Genomic DNA, 16,509 nt, shown 5'->3' with positions numbered 1-16,509 from the left:
CCAGGGAATAGGAGAAAATGAAAACTACAAAAGAGCAATGAAATAATATATTAAGTAGAGTAATGATCTTCCAGAAAGTTAAACAACAAACTTGAGATGGGAAGGGGAAGAAACAACAAAGAATCATCCAGAATTAATTCAGAAGGTCCAATGCCTGACTAATTAGGCATTCCCGAAGAAGGAAGAACAGAGGAAATACTAAAAGAAACAATTAAAGAAAATTTTCCACTGAAGGAATGAGATTCCACATTTATTGGCCCACCTTACACCAAACACAGATGAATGGGAGAAAGTCCAGACAGGGGTGTGCCATGCAAAATTTCAGAGCATCATGGATGAAGTGAAGATACATAAAGACTCCAAGAGGCCAAAACAGTCCCACATAAAGGATCAGGCATGGACTGTTCAACAGCAACATTTGGAAGCTAGAAGATAATTGAAGCATTGCCTTCAAAACTCAACGTGAAAAAAATTTTTTCCAGCCTAAAATTGGAAACTTAGCGAAACTATCCATTAAGTGTGAGAAGATAAATCAGAATATCTTCAGTTATGCAAGAATGGGGGAAAATAATGGTTCTCTCCCATGGATTCTTTCTTAGAAACTTCAGGAAGACACACCTCACCAACACAGGGGAGTAAGCCAGAGAGGGAGAAGGCAGCCGCCAGGACCTGGCCCTGCCAGACGGGGAGGCGGCAGGGGCAGTCACCACAGGCTGGTGCCTCTCTGATTCTCTTTCTCTGGGAGCTGAAGCTAAAATAGAAAAGAGTTGCCTCCTACTATATGTGGAAATGACCTGCCCCCAGGGGCTCCCTAGAGGAGAGCTGACAGCCGGCCCCCCTCACCCCACAGCTCTGCCGGCTCTTAAAGCCGTGCCCTCTGTGGTAGCATCTGTAAGGAGAGGGGGGACGCTTCGAGCCTGGGAAATTTAAGGACTAAAAAGTAAATTTAAAAATAGCTGCCCTTTTCAAAATATCAAAATATATATAATGAGCAAATTCTGTTTGTTTTTTTAAGTTCCACGGTTTTCGTTTCTCCCCAGAGGTAGGCACTGTTTGTTTCTTTGGTGCCTATTTTTGTTTCTTTGTTTTGTTTTGTTTTGTTTTTAACTTTTTGTTGAAGTGTAGTTGATGGTGGTGCCTCTTTTCTGACCCCAGGTGAGTGGCATTTTTCCACACCACTCCGTGACCAACAGTTCACTTCGATTCTGACAGTACCCAGAGTTAGCACTAGGCCCCGCAGGTTCAGGGCTCAGTCCCCCGACTGTCTGCCCTGCACACACCGGTCACTCTCGTGTCTGCCCAGCAGTCAGTGAATTCACGGCTTCCACGGCCCTGCCCCCAGGCTCCCGAATTCACTGGAATGAATCACAGAGCTCAGGAAAGCACCATATTCAGTGTTACCAGTCTATTATAAAGGGTGCAAGTCAGAAATGGCCAAATGGAAGAGGTGCAGAGGGCACGGGTGTGGGGACCCAGTGCTGAGCTTCCCGCCCTCTCCGCACCACCATGTGCTCACGAACTCAGAAGCTATCTGAGCCCCATTGCCTAGGACCTCTTATGGAGGTTTTGGACTGCAGCATGATTGATAAAAGCGATTTAGTCACTGACCATTGCCCCATTCCGGAGCACAGGAGCCTTGTAGACCTTGAGGAGGACTTTTGTTGCTCTGGAGAATAGACTGATGGTCACAAGTGACAGCGGGGACACCAGCTGTAGGTGCCTGCAGGGGTCTAGGCAGAGAGCTGGTGGCATGGGTTAGGACAGTGCTGGTGAGGATGGAGAGACGTGTACAATGTGGAGCGTGAACTGTTGGTGAGACAGGTCCTGACTGATGGACCCAGTATGGAGGTGGGCATGAAGAGGCATGGAGGCTCCGAGCAGAGATTATAAACAGAGTAGATGGTGGGATCTCCCCACCCCTCACCCCACCCCCAGCCAGGAGGAACCTGGAGGCTGGGAACCAGGGTTCTGTCTTACAGATGTTCATTATGTGGTCACATGGAGATGCCGGGGTAGTGGCGGTTGGATCTTACAGATGTAGTCTGAGCTGAGGATTAAATCTGAGTCAGGACCATTGGTAGAAAAGTGTACCAGACCCCAGAACAGGCGAAGGAACTCTGGTACCAACAGGGCAGATTCAGAGGAATGATCTAGAGTAGCTGGTGAGGGAGGAGGAGGCCGGGAGAGGGGCTGGTGCAGCAGCAGAGTGGGGAGGACAGGTGCACTGGGTCTGGATCCATGTTGCTGCATGACCTGGACCAGCTGTGTGGGAGGAGCAGAGAGGCAGGGGCTGGGGGGCAGGGAGGGGCACTGGTCAGGCAGCTCTGGGGAAGGTTGGGTGTCAGAAAGAGCAAGTGATGGAACAGTAGTGGGGAATCATGCCTCCTACCTTGTTCTTTAAGATGGGAGGTGCCAGAGCAAATTTGATTTTGCTAGTGGGAAAAATGTAACAGAGATTCGTGCTGCAGGGGAGAAAATGTGTTACTGAAAGAAAAATCCTGGAAATTGTGGACCCGGACAAGATATATTCGGGCACTCTAGAAACAGGTGAGGGGCGGGAGGAAGGGAGCTCAGGACAGTGCGGCTGTGGAGTCTGGGAGGAGGTTCCCTCTCCCCGGGGGGAAGACACAGGACCCCCGAGCCAGCAGAGGGGGACTGCTGAGCGCCCAGGGCCCATGCAGCTTCTGTGAGGGCTCCCTCTCTGCCCGCCCTGTAAGTTCTCAAAGATGCCTTCGGTTCTGCAGAAGAGCTTCATCCACCTTTTAGGGAATATCATACTTGTCCCAGCTGAACGTCCCCACCTCCCTGTCGTTTCTGTGACACGATTTCAGGTGGAATAGCTCATCATGCATACTTTCAGGTGACCCTGAATCATTTCTCTTTAAAGCAACATCTGCCCCTGTATTGTGGTTTTCAAGGCAAAAACAGGTGCTTTTGTATGAGCAGATGGTGCTCAGGAGTCCAGGCTCTGGCTGAAAGTAAAAGTGTGTAACTCTTCCAGGTCTGTGACGAGAGTTACTACAGAGGTGCGGCAGGGGCCCTCCTCATCTACGACATCACCAGGTAAGGAGCCCCCGGAAGAGGCGCTGCCTCTGCTCCCTGGGTCCGCGCCTCCCTGCAGGGGATGCTTTGGGCATCAGCAGTGGGGGGGTGGGGGGGCAGTGGGCATGGCTGGGAGTCCAGAGCCCCACAGCCCTTTTACGGGGAGTCTTGGAGGTTTTTGAACCCGCCACTACTTTACCACGTAAAGAGGGATGTTCCCAAGGTTTTAGATAGATGAAGCATCCATGGTGTTTCACTGTATTTCTTAACATGATGTTTTGACACTTTCCTTAAGGTTTGCGAAAAAAAAAAAAAAAAGCCCAAAGAACAAACAGAGAAACTTAGGGTTTTCCTTTGTGGTAAATTATTAGAAGTAATTGTCATCCATCAAGCACAGGCTTAGGTTTAGGTCACCTGGGTTCACGCCTGGTCACTGTGTGGTGTCCTCAGACAGGGCGCTCTGACTGGACTTGAGCTTCCTTGTCTGTGGAGTAACGATGATCGTGTGAGACTCGTGAGGCTGCTGGGCGGTCAAGTTGGTTAGTATAAAGCTCTTGGCACATAGGAGGATCTGAGTGCACCATCCTGTGTGTAGCTATCACTGCAGCGATCGCAAATAAAATTAAATTAAATTTTCAGCTCCCTGGTCTCACTTACCCTATTCCCAGTGCTCAGAAATCACCTGCAGCTGGTGGCCACTGTATTGGACAGTGCAGATCATAGAATGTCCCCATCCTCGAAGGAATCCCATCAGTCGGTGCTGATCTCAGTGTTCACCAGCACCACCTCTGAAATATGTCATCTGAACTGTCATCTGGGGGCTCCTTCCGGGAAGACGCTTGTCCAGTGAGAGGGTGTCTGTCGCACACCTGGCCTGTGTTCAGAATGAGGGGCTCTGGCGAGAAGGCGGGCAGCCCTGCCGTTCTTGCCTGGGGCTGAAGGGCTCCGCCTGCCCAAGTGTGAGGCCGCACCATCAGAGTGCACCAGCAGAGGAAACTAGCCCTAGATATACACGGACCGAAAACAGTCCTGAAGGCGGATGGACCTGGTCAAATCCCGGCTCTGCCACTGGCCCAATGTGTGACTTTGGGCAACTTAGTCAGTTTCTCTGGGCCTCGGGAGTCTCATGGAAAAGGGAGATAATCAGAATCTATGTCATAGAGTCCCTTACAAAGAATCCAGGTGATAACTTCCTGGGAAACAGAATACCAGCATGTTGCAGGGATTCACTGAGTGGCAGAGGTGAGCTCTCAGGTGTCCCTCACCATGTTGCACGTACTAAGAGCTCCATAAATACTGTAAAGTGAAGGGAGCAACGTCTGTTTCCTTTTGTACCCCAACTGAGCAAACAACAGACCACAGCTGTCTGACTCCCGGTCTCATTCTCCTGGAAACAAAGTGAAACAAACTGTGTGGGTGTGGAGCACACTCGGGGCATTCAGGTTGTCTGAGTTCCCTTCAAGTTTGCTGGCATTGCCCCGTGTGTTTGAAAGTGGTGTGAGTAGTGTGAATGACTGGAAAGAGCTGCTAGCTTTATAAAATACATGTACTGTTTCCACAATCTTATATTACACCGCCGAGAAACCTACAATGTGCTGACTAATTGGTTAACAGATGCCAGAATGCTAGCGAGTCAGAACATCGTGATCATCCTCTGTGGGAACAAGAAGGACCTGGACGCCGATCGGGAAGTCACTTTCTTGGAAGCCTCCAGGTTTGCTCAAGAGAATGGCAAGTGACTTCTCACCTGTTACCTCTACTGGAGTTTTAAGATGAAACTATATTTAGGAAATGTGGAACTTCCTCTTGTTCTTACTGTAAATTTAGACTTACTTAGCACATTTTCACTGTATTGCATTCTGCCTACAAAAGTTACTATAATGATAAAAGCAGATGTCTTAGTGTTCTGTAATGACTTTTCAGTCCAGGATTTCTGAATGTTACAGGTCTTGGTTTCAAGTGAAATTTATCACAGTAATTTCCAAAGGCCTTAATCAGATGGTGTCATCTTTCTTTTTTTAAGTTTTTTAAATGGGGAAGGTAATTTTATATTTATTTATTTGTTTATTTTTTTAAACAGAGATACTAGGAATCAAACCCAGGATCTTGTGCATGCTAGACATGCACTTTGCCACTAAGCTGTACCCTCCCCCCAATGTCATCTTTTTAAAATGTAATTTGAAGCTAAGTTGGTGAAATACTAGATCTAAATAGAAAGGGAAGTGGTAGAAGAAATACTGGACTTACTGGCTTTATTTTACTACATTAATTTTAAGTCACTTGGCTATAGTTGCCTTTGAAACTTGTCTGAATTTCTCTATGAAATACATAAGGGTGATACATAAAATTAGTAGTTGCTTATAGATAGCAGAGTAAGAATTCAGACATTTTAAAATTACTTTAATCTTTAGAGCCAGTCAAGAACTAAAATATCCTGATATCAATTTTTAACTGGACTCTGGGGCTGCCAAATTATACTCTTGCAGATTAACTGGTTTTCTGCTAAGAAAATTAACACATGGGATAAAAACATGAGTTTGTACAGAAACAGACTCACAGACACAGTAAACAATCTGATGGTTACTGGGGGAAAGGGGGTGAGAAGGAATAAATTTGGGAGTTTGAGATTTGCAAATATTAGCCATTATATATAAAAATAGATTTAAAAAAACAAATTTCTTCTGTACAGCACAAGGAAGTATATTCAATATCTTATAATAACCTTTAATGGAAAAGAATATGAAAACAAATATATGTATGTATATGCATGACTGGGACATTGTGCTGTATGCCAGAAACTGACACATTGTAACTGACTGTACTCCAGTAAATTTTTTAAAAAATGAGTTTGTAAAGAAGCTGTTTAGAAGCATGCAAGCTTAGAATATTGAAGCTCAAAAGGAATTTATCTGTCATTTAAATGAACCTGATCTTTACAAGTAAGAAAGAAGTGTCTAGAGAGCTTGTGTTAGCTCACAAAAGCAAGGAGAGTGGGCTTTGTACCGTAGTGAGTGACCACCTGATGGTCAGAAGAGTATTTGTTCATACAACATCCCTTCACTGTCAGGACGTCACACGGCCATGTAGTCCCCCCAAAGTGTGAGCACCTGTAGTTTGTATTTATGGTGACGTGAAGGTGATTGGAGAAGGAAGTTGCTACTTTATTTCATATCGACCACAGGGCGGTTTCAGCCAGCTTGCTTTGCTTAGTTACTCAGCATTGGTGCCTGCTTAGTTTCTTCAAAAGCTTTAAGTGCTGGCACAAGATACTAGTTACTTTTCAGAAAAAGTTAGAATTCTTCTAATATTTAAAAACATTTTTGACATTTGTTGATTTTATATTTGCAGAAATAATGGTTTTAAGTAATAATTCTATTTCGCCTGCTATACCAGGAAAATACTAAACAGGCTGTTATTAATTGAATAGTTGTGGCTGTCATCTAAATATGGCTTCGTATTTTGTTTGTTGTCAGTTTTAGAGCTGATGTTTTTGGAAACAAGTGTCCTCACAGGGGAGAATGCAGAAGAGGCCTTTGTACAATGTGCCAGAAAAATACTTAACAAAATTGAATCAGGTAAAACACTTTCCATTCATAAACTTTTCTTCAGCCTCTTTCACTCCCTGGCTCAGTAGTATCCATTTTCAGTATTTCCAGGAACAATTTGGTCAAAGAATGTTCTCTCTACACCTGCCAACCTGCAGTTGCCAGTTATGGGTTTGAAGGTCTTGTCCATGTGGCTGAGGGGAGAGCCCACCTCTCTCTTCCAGTGGCTTCCTCAGTCCCACTGATGCAGAGGGCAGGCCATCAGGGTGTCAGGCGGTGTTTGCTTTTAGAACCACAGCCTTTTTTGTATCCATCACTTAAGGAAGACTGGACCTTTGTCCCCGCGCTTGCAACACCTCGCTGACTCCGCTGGGCCAGTGGTCATGTGTCATGGCGGGGGGTGAGCTGGGTGATATTAAGTGAGTTACAGGTACATTGCATGATGATGCTGGCTGTGGATTGGGCATTGTGGAGAATATTTTTTTAATTTAATTTAATTTTTCTTTGGTGGAGGGAGGGAGGTAGTTTACTTGTTTGGAGGAGGTACTGGGGATTGAAGCATGCACTCTACCACTTGAGCTATCCCCTCCCCACCGAGAATTTATTTCTGACGCTAACAGCATACCTCAGTAGTACTCTGTCTTGTTGTATTTGTTGCTTCAGTAAAAATGAATTTAAAATAACCCTGATTTAGGCAGCTGACAAAATAATACGTAGTTGTCATTTATTAAAGCTGATTTTTATTTAAATATCACCAAAATTGTATGTGGACATTCAGTTTTTAATTGATTCACTCAAATACCTGGATGCCTATTCTTTATCAGGTCCAGGGATACAAAAATGAATTAACCACAATCCTTGTTCTCAAGAAACTGTCTTTCATGGGAAACAATCAAAAGATAATTCTAATACGGTGTGGTTGATATGAAAATTGAGCAGTGCACGGAATCTGGGGTCACACAAGGATGGAGAACCTGCCTATTCAGGAGATGATGTCAGGAGGGGCTTCCAGAAGGAGGTGGTGGCTGAGCTTGGGCTTTCGAAATGTGAGGAGGGGCCGGGCAAGGGGGTGAGGAGGAGGGTTAGACCCCAGAGGGCCCAGCATGAGTTGAGATTGGGAGAAAAGTTGAAGGAACAGAAGGACTCGGCGGGGAATGGTGGGAAGGAGGATCGGAGAGAGGCAGCAGCCAGGCCAGTGATAGTGACCCGGGGTCTGGAACTTGACCTCGTGGGCGACTGAGTCTCCACCCTGGCCAAATGCTAGAGTCACTGGGGTGCATAAAAATTTGAATTCCAGGCCCCACTTCTGAGATGCTGAGTTAATTGGGCTGATGTATGGCCAAGGCATCAGCATCTTTAAAAGCTTTCTCATGTGATTGATCCTGGTGTCCATGGAAGCCTGAGAGCCCCTGCTGTGGGGATGGGAAGCCCCACGGGTGGTCGGCAGTGAGTGACGTGGTCAGATTGTGATTGGAGACAGATCATTGTAGGCGGTTCTGTCAAGGACAGACTGAAGGAATAACAGGGCTGACGGCCAGGGTACCAATGAGGGCGTGTTTGAGAACTCCAAAAACTGATGACCGATGAAAGCCTTGACAAGGATGTGGCAGTAGAGATGAAGAGATACAGATGGATTTAGGAAGAATTTTGGCAGGGGCATCATGATGGTCAGTAAACAGCAAAGCAGGGCAGTTGACCTTGGGGAGGAGAGAGAAGTGGGGTCAGGAAGGGAGGAGGAGCGACACTTGAGGTCACATTTGAGTAACTCAGTAAAGAGATGGCAAAGCCAGAGGATAAGCCAGTTCCAGGGAATAAAGATGGTTCTGTGTAGGGTGTGTTCCCTTGGTAGTCTCACTGGAACAAACACGTGGAGGTATCTGGTCAGCTTTGGGGAGGATTCCGGGCTGCCGGTACCCATTTGGGAGCCATCAATATATGGGACTACTTGAGACTCTGGGAGGAATGTGATCACCCAGAGATCAGTGGAGACGGAAGAGCAGTGACCCAGAGTGAGACCCTGGAGACTGAGGATGAAGGAGAGAAGGTTGGAAAAGGTCAGAGATGTGTGACAAGAGCCAGGAAGGTGGGTGTCACTTCAGCCAAACTTGAGCCAAAGGATCGTTCATTACCACATGCAATAAAGTCTCATCAGCTAAGACCTAAGCTGAAAAATATTTCTTGGGGTGGGTAGGAGAAGGTCACCAGTCATCTTTGCCAGCAGAAAGATGAAAGTAGTGCAACTGAGCACAAGGAAGAGGTGAGGAGGCAGGAAGTGTAGGCCCCACCCTGGAGGACGAGGGTGCAGGCGGTTAACTGAAAGTGAGAGGTTCCAGTAAGGGAAGAAGTTACGAAGATGCTGGGAGAGAAGAGAGAGGCAGGGAAAGGAGAGAAGGGTGGGAGGGGGGCTGACAGAAGCGGGGGCTTGGAGAGGTACCCGGGAGAGCCTCAGGCCCAGACAGAGGGCTGGTCTGCAGGAGAAGGGACTCTGCATCCCTCTGTGCTCTTTTGATCTGAAGACAACAATAAAAAAATCTACTCAACTTGGTACAAAACTGATTTTTAAGGACTCTAGCATAAATGGTTATCATTAAAATTGGCAAGATCTTGAGTAATATTAAGCTCAACATGAGGTTTCATTTAAATGACCTTCCTACTTTAATATTGCATCTGTGAATATCATGCATGGAAGTGAACTCACACAAAACGTTCAAGGTCTTTTTCTTCTGATGTCATCAAAATCATAATGACATCTGGTGAAAAACTGTGAGAATATAAATTAGAATTCTTCAGCAGTACTTTTTAATTTAAAATTTCTAAATAGGCAGTATATTCATATGATTCAAAAACCATTGCTTTTTCTCCCCCTTTTTTTAAATAAAAGCATACTATAAATTCTGCATTTATTATACCTACCAATCATTACAAATCAGTATGCAGAGACTTCCATCTACAGATACATGCTGATATACACATACACACAGCGTGTGTGTACTATTCCGCTGTGTGTAGTGCCATAATGTAAGCAGTCTGCTTTGGACATTTGGGTTGTTGCCAGTATTTTGCTGTTGCAAACAACATTGCAGTAAATAACCTTTTTTATATATCATTTCACCTGCATGTGACTGTGTGTGTAGGATAAATTCCCAGAAATGGAATCACTGAGTCAAAGAACATAAGCATTTGGAATTTAGGTAGAGCCCGTCAGATTCCTCCGATCAACATTGTAGCAGTTTATCGTCCCACTAGTAATGAATGAAGGTGTTTATTTCACTAAAGCCATGCCTTCAGGGTTTATTATCATACTTGGGTCTCTACCAGTCTCATAAGTGAAAGATGGTATTTTTATGGTTTAATTCTTAAATTAATCTTTGTATACATAATATGTTCACATAATTCCAAATTCAGAAAGTACAGAAGAGGATACAGTGAAAGTCACCCTCCATTCCCCCGTTTCCTGTCCCCTAAGCCATCTAGAACTCTTTCTTGAAGTCAGCCGTAATTATCAGTTCTTTATGTATCCTTCTGAAGATATGTTTATGCCCTCACAAGCAAACATGTATATTTTTTACCTCTTTATTCAAAATTATGGTGTCTGTATGCAGTGTTCTGCACTTTGCTTTTTTCACTTAATGTGTTTTGGGGCTCACAGAAACATGAAAACTTTTTCTAAAGACTTGCTTGGTCCTCAGGTGAGCTGGACCCAGAACGAATGGGCTCAGGTATCCAGTACGGAGTTGCGGCCTTGAGGCAGCTTTGGTCCCCTCGCCACGCACAGGCCCCGAGCGCTCAGGAGTGTGGCTGTTGAAGCAGTATGGGAGCGCCAGGTAGGTGCCACATCGCAGCATCTCTGCTGCCCCCAGCCTCGTGCTCTGGTCACCTCCTGGAGCTCTGCAGCTTTAACCGTAGGGGTTGCCATTGCTTTTTGCAGCTACATTACGAAAAGGAGAGGGGACTGTATACTTAAAAGTTAGATATTCTTAACAGTGAACTACACATTCTTCTCACGTTTATGTGGAACCCTTACCAAAATAGACCACTGTCTAGGCCATAAAACACACCAGAACAAATTTAAAAGAATAGAAATCATACAGTGTCTGCTCTCAGACCACAGTGGTAGTAAACTAGAAATCAGCAACAGACAGATAACTGGAAAATCCAAAATACATGAGGATTAAACAACACACTTCTGAGTAACAGTGGTCAAAGAAAAAATCTCAGTAGCAATATGAGAATATTTTGAATGAAAGGGAAAAACACAACTTATCGAAATTTGGGGCGAATTCAACAGAAACAGTGCTTAGCATGAAATACATAGCATTGAATGTATATATTAGAAAAGAAGGAAGATCTAAATGTAATCATCTAAGTGTCCACCATAGAAAACCAGAAAAAGAAGAGCAAATTAAATCCAAAGTAGGCAGAAGAAAAGAAATAGTAAGAATTAGAAATGAATGAAATTGGGGGAAGGTGTAGCTCAAGTGGCAGAGCACATGCTTAGCACGCAGAAGGGCCTGGGTTCCATCCCCAGTACCTTCTCTAAGAATAAGTAAACCTAATGACCTCCCCTCAGCCAAAATAAAATAATTAAATAATACAATAATAAATACATTGAATTTTTTTTAATGAATGAAATTAAAACCAGGAGATCAATAGAGAAAAATCAATAAAACCAGAGCTGGTTCTTTGAAAAAGACCAATAAAATCAGTAAGACTCTAGCCAGGCTAAGGAAAAAAAGATATAAATTACTAATATCAGAAATGAAAGAGGGGACATCACAGCAGATTCTATGAACATTAAAAGGAAAGGAAAGGACTACTGTGAATAACTCTGTGCCCAATCCTTCGAAGACGCAATTTGCCAAAACTCACACAAGATGAAACAGACAATGTGAATAGGCTTGTATTTATTAAAGAAAGTGGGCCAGTAATTAATGACCCCCCAGAATGGAAAGCGCCAGGCCCAAATGGGTCACTGGTGAACTCTATCAAACATTGAAGGAAGAAATTATACCCATTTTCTACCATCTCTTTCACAGAATGAAAGCAGCACAGGGAGCCAGGTTCTCCCTAACTCATTCTGTGAGTCCAGAATTACCTTCATTCCAAAACCAGGCCAAGGCATTACGAGAAAAGAAAACTTCATGCCAGTATCTTCCATGAACATAGATGCAAAAATCTTCAACAAAATACTAGGTTGAATCCAACAATGTATACAAAGAATTACATACCACTCCCAAGTGGGATTTGTCCCAGGTGTGGAAGGCTGGTTCAGCATTCCAGAATCACTTAGTGTGATTCACCACATCAACAGGTTCAAAAACGAAAACCACATGGTTACATCAAGAGATGAAGAAAAATCACTGGACAAAATCCAACATCCATTCATGATGAAAACTCTCTCGACAAAGAAAGTCTACAAAAAACCTACTGCTAACATCATACTTAATGGTGAGAATGTGGAAGCTTTCCTATTAATATCAGGTACAAGGCAAGGATGTCCCCTCTTACTATTTCTCTTTAAAATCATACTTCAAGTTCTAGCCATTGCAATAAGAAAAGGAAATAAAAAGTATACAGGTTGGGAGGGAAGAAATTAACTTTGTTGCAGATGACAAGAGTATCTATGCAGAAAATCCTAAAGAATCCACAAACTCCTATGTAAGTGATTATTTAGCACACTTGCAGGATACAAAGTTAACATATAAAAGCTCATTGCTTTTCTGTATACCAGCAATGAACAAATGCAATTTGAAATTAAAAACACAATACCATTTACATTAGCACCCCCCAGAAAGGAAATACTTAGGTAGGACTCTGACAATATATGAGGAAAACCAAACTGATTCTAAAGTTTATGTGGAGAGGAAGCAAAAGAGCCAAAATAGCCAACACAGTGTTAAAAGAGAAGAACAACATTGAAGGACCGTCACTACGAAACTGTAACACACCGTAAAGCTACAGTAATCAAGGCAGTGCGGTGTCGGTGAAGTAACAGACGCATAGCTCAGTGGAACAGCATAGAGGGCCCAGAGGTACACCCACACGGTTAGCTGATGTTTGATAAAGGGGCAACGGCATACAATGAAGCAAAAATAGCCTTCTTAATAAATGGTGCTAAAACAAGTCATACACCAAAAAAAAAAAAAAAAAAAAAAAAAGATACCAGACCTTATATCCTTCACAAAAATAACTCAGAATGGATCATAGACCTAAATGTAAAATACAAAACTCCTAGAAGATAAAATAGGAGAAAATGTAGGTGACCTTGGGTGTGGTGAGGACTTCTTAGATACAACACTAAAGACACAATCTGTGAAATAAATAATTGATAAGTTAGACTTCATGAAAAGTAAAAACTTCCACTCTGCAAAAGAGAGTTAGAAGACAAGCTACAGATGAGGAGAAAATATTTGCAAAAGAAATAGCTCATAAAGGACTGTTATCCAAAATATACGGGGAACTCTTAAAACTCAACAGTAAGAAAACAGACAACCTAGTTTGAAGACGGGCTAAAGATCTTAACAGACCCTCACCAAAGAACATACCCAGATGACAGTAAATGTCTGAAAGGAGGGCCCACATCATATGTCATCAAAGAAAAAGCAAATTGAAACAATGAGATCCCACTTCAAACCTATTAGAATGGCCAAAATCCAGTACACTGCCAACACCAAATGCTGGTGACCACGTGGAGCAGCGAGAATTCTCGTTCATTGCTGGTGGGAATGCAAAATGGTACAGATACTTTGGAAGACAGTTGGGCATTTTCTTATAAAGCTAAACATATCCTTACTGTATGAGCCAGTAATCTCACTCCTTGGTATTGACCCAGAGGAGCTGAAAACTTATGTCCACCCAAAAACATGCACACAGATGTTTACAGCAGCATTATTCATAATTGCCAAAACTTGCAAGCAACCAGGATGTCTTTCAGAAGGCAAATGAATAAATTGTGGTACATCCAGAGAATGGAGTATTTTTCAGCACTAAAAAGAAATGAGGGATCACGCCATGAAAAGACATGGAGGAACCATGAGTACATGTTACTAAGATAAAGAGGCCAACCTGAGAAGGCTACATACTGTATGATTCCAGTTGTATGACATGGGAAAAGGCAGAACTATAGAGAAAGTGAAAGGACCAGAGGTGCCAGGGGTTGGGGATGGGAGGGGTGAGTAGACAGAGCACAGAGGATTTGCAGGACAGTGAAAGTACTCTGTATAATACTATAATGATGGATACGTGTCATCACATACTGTACGTCCACATCACCCATGGACATACAACACCAAGAGTGAACTGTAATTTAACTGTGGAATTGGGGTAATTGAGATGCATTAGTGTAGGTCCATCGCCTGTAACAAACACATCAATCTGGCGGGGTTCTTGGTAATAGGGGGGGCTATTTATGTGTGAGGGGATGGGGTACATGGGAAATCTATGTGCTTTTCCATTCTCAATTTTGCTTTGAACCTAAAACGGTCTAAAAAAAAAATCCTAAAGAAACCAGTGAAATCACACAACAGAGAGTTTGGGCTGTTAAGCCAACATAGGAATTAAAATGGAATAAACACCTGATTAATCTAAATAATTCAAAAGTAGGCAGAAAAAGAGAGGGGGGAAAGCATAAAGAACAGGTGGGAAAAATACAAAACAATAAGCAAAATGCTGGATTAAACCCAGCCTTACCAATTAAAAAGGCAGTTAGATATTCTGCTTGGACTGTTTATAGGAAATCCTTATGTTCTTGCTCAAAAAGAAGGGCAAGGCTGTAGTTGATGAGAGTGACTGAGTCAGACATTCCTCTGGATCTTCTGCCTTTATAGAACTGAGGAGTCTTCCTTGCATTAACTGAAGTCTAAACGAATGTGCCTGTAGCTAATGCTCATTTATAAAAATTACAGATGGAGATTTTAACTTTGTAAAGCTGCCTCCTTTTCCCCATTTACCACAGTGGACTTTGTATGTGTGGTCAACATTATCTAACAGGCATAGGTAAGTTTAAATAAAAGCTGGAAGCAGTCCCTGATGAATTCCCTTTGTGAATATAAGCTGTGTTTGCTTGTACATTTATTGTCATGCATATTTCTAAATTATTCTTAATTTTTTTAGGTGTTTGGACAGTGGTATTTGGGACACAATTGTTGGAGCTTGAAGAAGAAGTTTTTTACCACCATCTTTTTCTACTTTATACAGAAGTAGATCTTTGTGTGAAAAAAATAATTTGGAGTGTTATGCAAGCTAGTAGATGTGGTATAGCAAACCGTATAATAAATCCATGTCACTGGACAAGACCATTAACTGTATACACATATGTAAAAATGTTCCATTCTGTATTTTCCCTTCCACCTTTGGTTTGACTCCTGGCTCTGTACTGTATATATGCTAGTCCAGTACATCTCCACAGCATGGTTTCTGATGTATGATATGATAAAAAGTTGCATTAATGCAGTCTAATATTTTATTTTTTTAATCATATGAACTAAAATCTATTAACTGTGAGATGTGCTTTGATCATCAAGTCGGTTATATTGCACAGTTGGTTCTATTTGTAACCTGATACTCAAAAACTGGCAATTGGTGGCCAGTGCAGTGCTTAGTTAATTACATTGACCACAGTCCACAAGGCGTTTACGTGAGCTACACTTGAAATATTAGATCGGTAATTACTCATAGGCTGAAATAAAATGAAGAATGGAGATTTCCCTTGAGCCTTACATTCTCCTGCTTTTAAGGCATCTTCATCCAGATCAGTTCAGGAAGTCCAGCTGGGTACCTGCTCTGTCTTAGGTGCCGTGATCAGCAGTGAGGACTCGGTACCTTTAACCAAGCTTACTAGGCAACCGACTCTACTCTCAGCGACTTGTAAATGCAGTAGATAAACCACGCCACTGGGAGCTGCTCGCCTATCCCGGCTTGCTGAGCTCTATGGGCTCCCTGTCGGAAAACACGTTGTTGGCCACTGTGCTTTTTCTGGGGTCCAGTATTAGAGCATCACTGCCTCTTTTTAAGGCTTTTATCATTTTGTGTTCATTTTAAGGAAACCCACTAAATCAAGTTAATATCAAAGGGATGCCACTAAGGAATTTCCGTATAGCTGTTGCTGAATACTTAAATGCCTTACTACAGTTATCAAGTCGACCTGTTTTTAATTCACATGAGGTATATTGAAGTCTAATACATATTGTATTACAAAGACTTGTTCTAATGTTTTAAAATGTTAATGCAAAAAATATATAATAGCACTTTTCTTTAAAGTTAAAATACAGTACTATTTAAAGCTGAAAGGTTAAAAAAAGCATTCTTTACCTTTTATATGTTCTTCCACTGCAACTTCTTAACTGCATAAATTCCATTACCTTTTCATTAGAAGCTGCCTGTTGCTTTAATTTGTTATTTTAATCAACAGAGCACAGCAGCACATAGACTCCAGGAAGTGACTTGGATAAAAGCATCAGAATGTTGTCCTGTTAGATATTTTAATTTTGCTCTTCTTCTGTCTTGAATATTTGATTTGGAGAAGTTAGAATATGAAGCAGGTTCTCAGACTGAACTACTTCTTGGATCTCACTGGAAGAACATTTCATTCGGTGTCTCATTGACAGTAGGTTTGCAAGCCGCTCAATTTCGAACAACTTTTTGCATGGGTTAAGAGCATGTCCACTTGACCACATCAGTTTATTCAAAAGCAAAAAAGTTTCAAATAAGATAAATGTTAAGTTGGTTTATAATGAGCCTGTTAATGAAACCACGGGTACTGCATATAATTCCGTGCCCCTTGACCAATAAAAGTTGCTAGAGAACCAAACCATGGTGGTTCTTATCAAGGCCTTCAGGGAAAATGGAAGAGGGGACATCACGTGGTATTGGTCCCTGGGGTGTTATCCACCACCGCCAACCATTCTGATTCTTCAGACACCAG

The 16,509-nt window shown here is 42.7% G+C and overlaps 1 protein-coding gene across 1 annotated transcript; it reads left to right on the top strand.

The window, feature by feature from the left end:
* Positions 1-789: 789 nt before the first annotated feature.
* LOC116150568 (ras-related protein Rab-4A-like) lies at positions 790-10,392 on the top strand. Its single transcript, XM_064479342.1, has 5 exons — positions 790-891; positions 3,002-3,062; positions 4,618-4,773; positions 6,522-6,617; positions 10,277-10,392. The coding sequence occupies exons 1-5, from the start codon at positions 790-792 to the stop codon at positions 10,390-10,392; spliced, it is 531 nt and encodes a 176-aa protein (XP_064335412.1).
* The last annotated feature ends 6,117 nt before the right edge of the window (positions 10,393-16,509 follow it).

Source organism: Camelus dromedarius, chromosome 26 (genome assembly GCF_036321535.1).
Source record: "Camelus dromedarius isolate mCamDro1 chromosome 26, mCamDro1.pat, whole genome shotgun sequence".
In the NCBI taxonomy this organism is placed as follows: domain Eukaryota; kingdom Metazoa; phylum Chordata; class Mammalia; order Artiodactyla; family Camelidae; genus Camelus; species Camelus dromedarius.
Note: the sequence above shows the minus strand (reverse complement) of the source record. Positions and strands in the feature narration are given on the sequence as shown.